Source organism: Ceratosolen solmsi, unplaced genomic scaffold, assembly GCF_000503995.2.
Source record: "Ceratosolen solmsi marchali unplaced genomic scaffold, CerSol_1.0 scaffold1, whole genome shotgun sequence".
NCBI classification, from domain to species: Eukaryota; Metazoa; Arthropoda; class Insecta; order Hymenoptera; family Agaonidae; genus Ceratosolen; species Ceratosolen solmsi.
Genome location: NW_011948415.1, coordinates 3,581,837 through 3,587,666, shown reverse-complemented (window position 1 = coordinate 3,587,666; position 5,830 = coordinate 3,581,837). Strand labels below are relative to the sequence as shown.

General features: G+C 34.6%; 1 protein-coding gene across 1 annotated transcript in view; it reads right to left on the bottom strand.

Annotated features, from left to right (window-relative positions):
• The window catches only part of faf (ubiquitin carboxyl-terminal hydrolase-like faf), a 20,788-nt gene that overhangs the window by 14,113 nt on the left and 845 nt on the right, over nt 1-5,830 (bottom strand). The window contains exons 3-16 of the mRNA XM_011495482.1: nt 5,642-5,830; nt 5,331-5,556; nt 5,119-5,253; nt 4,884-5,040; nt 4,463-4,786; nt 4,109-4,366; nt 3,523-3,621; nt 3,122-3,396; nt 2,808-3,009; nt 2,349-2,678; nt 1,620-1,954; nt 1,033-1,276; nt 800-955; nt 211-480 (exon numbers count right to left, since the gene is read on the bottom strand). The exon at nt 5,642-5,830 is cut by the window's right edge and continues 79 nt beyond it. Coding sequence (XP_011493784.1) covers nt 211-480; nt 800-955; nt 1,033-1,276; nt 1,620-1,954; nt 2,349-2,678; nt 2,808-3,009; nt 3,122-3,396; nt 3,523-3,621; nt 4,109-4,366; nt 4,463-4,786; nt 4,884-5,040; nt 5,119-5,253; nt 5,331-5,556; nt 5,642-5,830 — 3,200 coding nt within the window. The remainder of the gene's footprint in view (nt 1-210; nt 481-799; nt 956-1,032; nt 1,277-1,619; nt 1,955-2,348; nt 2,679-2,807; nt 3,010-3,121; nt 3,397-3,522; nt 3,622-4,108; nt 4,367-4,462; nt 4,787-4,883; nt 5,041-5,118; nt 5,254-5,330; nt 5,557-5,641) is intronic.

The window sequence follows — 5,830 nt, the reverse complement described above, 5'->3', positions numbered from 1 at the left end:
TTTTTTTTTTTTTTTTTAAATAGACGCAATGCCCCCCTAATGGGTCATCATCCATTTACTTTACCGCAATATTACTTTATCACTTTAGTAAATTCTAAACGTATTTTGGCCAAGCAATTGAAAAAGAATTCGCATTAAGTTTAAACACTTGAAGTTAAAAGCATTAATAAATGATAAAATTGTAACCATTGGCGTATGAAATGAACTTACCTCTAAATTATATAAAACTTGACTTGGACTTGCTGTGAAAAATAATGAGCCAACAGAGGTGGTTGACTCGTCGATGTTAGGATTTTGCGGGACTTCGTCCTCTTTATAGCGCCCGAAAAACCACTGAAGTCGCGCCACTGTAAGAGTATCTGGAGGAACTAATTGCAATAGATGACGCGCACCATCTCGTAATTGGGCATGTTCAAGTACACAACCCAAATCGGCCAATTGAAATAAGAAGTTAATGTAGTGAGAGCTCTGTGATAGCAGCTGAAATAATTGATATAAAATATAAATTAATGTGAAATAATTATAAGTGAAATAAAAGGACATGCGAAGGCTTGTGTTGGAATACATTGCTTCGACAATAATAGAACGAGCTTAGCAAATTAAATCAAGATTAAATAAACGGATCGATTTATCGTAGAAAATTTAAGAATTATGAAAAATGGTGTTAATATATCATTTTAGAATGCTTTAGCGGCTGCTGTACACTTAGGAGGATCAAAAGCTTCGGAAATTGTGCATAAATCCAATAGGTCAGTTAGGTTAATTAAATTTACAATAAGATTAAGTGAAAATAACCCACCACTCCTGGCAAACTGCTTTCAGCTTCTTGACTCGATGGATGACAACCTTCCATTTTACTGTACGGATGATGGGGTGAACTAGTGGAACTGTCGGAACTACTATCGGGAGAACTAGGCATGTTGGTATTAGTCTGACTAAGTTTGACAGATAACAGCTAAAAAATAATTATTATTCAGTCACTCGTTATTTATTCCATTCACTGCGCGATAATGTTATCGATATAAAATTTACCATTTTATCTCTCAAAGGAATCTGAGAAAGGAGTTTTCTATCATCGGTCTGTTCTAATGAATCGCCGTTAGTGTATATATCTAATTTGACATTTGAATCGTTAGCCTTAAATCTGCGTAATAACTGACGTCTTAAAGATGCCAATGTATCATTCGTATGGGTAAATATTTCAATATCGTCATAGTTGCGTCCTGGATTATTAGCTAATCTTATAATTAAACATAAATGCTTGCCTCGTGCAGCCCTGTAATTCACATGGAAATATGTTAATTATCAAGATCCCCGACCCTTTAAACTCGATAGCATAAATAAGGGAAAATAGAAATATAATAGTACATGGTGGATACGAAATTTCAATATGAAAAACAATGTCATATGTTAAAAACATAGGTTTGTAATTTTCTTTTTTTCTTTTTGTTTTTTTTTTTTGTTTTTTTTTTTGTATTTTTGTTTATTTTAAGAAAAGCAGTAAATAAAGGGGCAATCGCTGGCTTTAGGAGTTTCAATTTACTTAAATGAAATTCAAAATAAATCCAACGATGAATTATTTATTATTTGATGGTAATGCTCGATAAAATTCCCATTACCTATGCAAAGGAAGAATTTTTCTTTCGCCAGGAAAAACCATGTCGCACTCGTTGAGGTATTCTTGTAAAACTTTCATTACACGACACATTTTCACTGCTTCAGATTTTATAACATCCCCAATATTATCGTCTTTATCTTCTTTATTATCTAATGATTCTTTCCTTAATATCGACACCGTATCAAAATGTGCCTTTAAACGATCCATGCATTCTGCTATGTAAGTTTCGTGAAAAGCAACTATTGACGATTGCAATCGTGGCCCTAAGTTGGTGCTAACTTCTTTTAAAAGCTCTATACCTCGATTTGCTATTTCTTCGGGGCTGTTGGTAACCACCTTAAATAAAATAGGGGTTCAAAACATTTACAAACGTTTCCTTTAATAATCTAGATTGTTTGTCTTTAATTCGTTAAAGCATTTAAATGAAAGACAGCTCTATATACATACAAAAATATAACGTTTTTATAAATATTTTTGTTCATAAGTACAATTAATTGTGCTGGGCACCAGAAAAAATAAATAGCCATTATTTTCACACAGGCGGTCTAACATAAACAGGACTATTTTTCATTTATATTTATCGACAAACGTATTGTCAATCTCTCAATGAATAAGTACATAATAATCGACATATTTATTATATTCCTATTCATTGTTATTTCTTGAAAGTTAATATTTGACCTCGTAAGCAATAAATTGCAGTTAAATTGGGAGAAAGTGATATACAAACCCGCCACAGATATTCCGTTCCAATTAAATCGACATCATCCATCAATACTTTACGTGTCGTTTGTTGCAACTTCCCTTCCTTAAAATTAACGGCTTTGAAAAATCTTTCAAAGCATTTTATACCACTTTCCGTAAGCAAGGTTGGATCCAATTGCAATATATTATTTTCAAAAAAGTCCTTATTAATCCCGGGATCAAGATCGGGTTCGTCTCCCATTAACTTGGAAAACCACTTAAAGCACGCTTCTCTGTCCGTTACAAAAACTGCATACTCTGCCAGAGATTCCCATATTTGCTTTGCTTGTTCTGCACAAAGCCACAACTGGCCATCCTGTAAAATTTTTAATTAAAGCACAGCCAATAGCTTTTTGTGTAATCGACAAAACAACACTGAATTACGAATTAATTATAACTTCAAATTAAATTTATATTTTGAGAAACAGATTGTTCCCAATAATACCTTCAATAAAAATCTCAAAAAGTTGAGCCTTTCTTGCACTTGCATAATGTGATTGTAACGACGATCAGGAGTATAAGTGTTAGCATCCATGTCTGGATTTTCTTTAAACAATCGCCGTACTTTATCCATATATGTTGTTAAACTCTGAGTTATAAGAACAACCACGGAGTGATTATTTTGAAGACGCTCTATAACTTCTTGCCTGAACAAAGAACGGAGAACGAAAAATAAAACAATGAAAATAACAATCGACAAATTGTTGTGGAAATTATTATCAATTGAAATTGAAAGTAGAAATGAATGGGTGTCCCCACCTATAATATGTATGATGAGTACGCTGATTGTGAGCCACGTTTGGATTAGATTCATAAAGACAACAAATTTCACGAATTTGCTTAAGTGCAGGAAGTGCCCACTTATCGCCACTTTTTAACTCTTCTACACACTTGTCAAGCCATATCGTTTTCTGAGCATCTCGCTCTTGAGAGCAAGAGTAGTCCAATATCTTGATATGGGCGTTTAAAGCCTGATCCATAATTTCCGTCGGCAACTTATCGGAATGGGCCACGCTCCAAAAGAGCATCAGTACCTAAAACGTTTGTATAACATTTACTTTTATTTATAGAATTCATAAATTTGTAATACTTGGTCGTCTATTCTTTCTTTCTTTCTTTCTCTCTTTCTTTCTTTCTTTCTTTCTGTCCTCTTTTTTTACCTTATGAGCCATGACTCCATTTTTGTCATCTTCCGCGAGTCTTCGAATCAACTCGAGGAGCTTTTCTCGCTGTTTTCTGTTGGCAGTTTTCCAACTTGTCTGGAATAGGAAAAAAAAAAGATGAAAAAAAAAAAAAAAAAAATTAAAAATACATTCATCTGAGAAATAACAAAGAAATAATTGTATAAGCCGAGCACCGCGTAAAGCTCTCGCGTCCCTTTTACATTATTTATTATTAAACGATATAATTTGTAGGCATAAAGCGTCATAAAGTAGTAGTAGACGAGTCGATCGAGAGTTGTGATTATTTATTTCTATTTATCGTAAAATGCTTTTACAATAAAATGAATTTAATTGTAAAAATTAAATTACACTCTCTCTCTCTCTCTCTCTCTCTCTCTCTCTATGTGTGTGTGTGCGTGTCTATAGATGTGTATATATATATATATATATATATATATATATTTCCCCCTCCCCCGCCCCATAATACAACAAGAGCCAGCTGTTTTTTGTTTATTGTTTTTTTTCTTCATCTAAATGAAACGGCAAACAAAATCTCGCGCAAAATTTGAAAATTAAAACGTACCTTAAAGCACTCGAAAAGATGATCCAATTGCTCCGGATTAAAATCCCAAGCGACTTTAGCCAATAAATCATGAACATTTTTCACGATCGCCTCGTGCTTGCCAGCTTGCGCCGCCCATACAGCATCCAAATCCTCCAGAGATAATGCGTTTTCCTTGATAATAAAACGTAAAATTTTCTCCAGCTTTTCTACATATTGTGGCTGGTGCAATGAGTCCCTCAATACTATCTCCAGCACTCCATTTTCTTTGATCCATTGCTGTGTAGTAAATAGTTATCGGTAAAGTATGTGAAAAGTTAATAAAACATTAAATCTTTGTGCATTGGCGCGGCCGGCGACATGCACATTACCTACCGCCATGCGCTCAACTGTCAACCACTCTTCGTCCACAAAATTCGGGCCCCGATGGGTATAATGAATCACACTCGCGATTAATTTATTAACTTCGTTAAGAGCGTTCATTTTGCCGTTGAAGGAGGAAATTTGCAGAAGCCTCAATATCATTTTTAATCTTAAGATTTCTAAATTCTTAATCATTTCGTCTTGATAAGGTATTCGTGATATTATACTCTTGGCTGCTTTAATTATAGCCGATATCGCATCGTTTTTAGATTCGTTCTTTGCTTCTTTTTTCAGTTCTGCGTCGGTTAAGTTATCTAAAATTTGAGGCACCATTTGCTGAAAGCACAAGTTGCGACATTTGGTAAAAGAAATCTTCTATGGGTTATGGCTTGTTTTGTTTTGGCAATTGTTAACGAAGGCAGAAGGAACTTACCACTATGGGCATCAGATATCTACGAATTGTCGTAACTGTTAATAGCTCGCAGCAGAGGCCAAAAGGCTTTATTAATGCGTAAATAACTGGCACTGTTAGATTTCGTTCGCTTAAAAATCTTTTTAACAGAGTTTCGAAACCATGAAGCATACCAAACCTAAAAGACAAACAAAATTTAAAAAATTGTACATATTTGTTGGTTTAGAAGATCAATGGTAATTTAATGCATAGTTACTTGTTTATAAGATCAACGAGCCAGCCACGCGGATTTCTAGTATCTAGTGGAGACCGAGCGTATATATCATCATCGGAAATATTGCTATTAGGAGGTACAGTTTCCGAAGCTCGTGATGCATTAAACGTATGAAATCTAATGGTTCACAAGTTTGTTAATTATCGAAACTGCATTTTTCTATGGGGGGATTAGTTAGATTACGAAGGACTTACTTGTTATTAGGATTAAAAACCATAGCGAGTAAATCAAGAAGAGGAAACCAGTCCTCCTCCAATTTCAAGACACAAAGTTCTACTAAGCGCTGGCAATTAGCATTTATATAATTATGAATGTTTAACTTCCAAGTATTGACTGCATCGTCTGTCAAAATTTTTGTAAAAGAAATCGTTAACCCTTCCCGAAAAAAACGTTGGCATGCCTCGCTCTGAACGTCCAGTTCTAGAAAGAAACAAGTTAGCCTTAACTTTTTGACAAGTTGAAAAGCAACGCTCCACGTATAAGGCGATAAGAGCAAATCAATTACCTTTTCTGCATAACTCGATACTGGCTTGTAACAAACAGTCCAATTCTTGTTCGGGTAAAACTGGTATTACCCATCTAGGACTAGATATTTTTTCATCCAGCATAGCTAGTTTGGCATGGGGAAAATCAGGCTCCAGTCGCTGCTGATTGTTTTCCTCCGTACCAATCGTTGTCATTTCACTGGTACAAT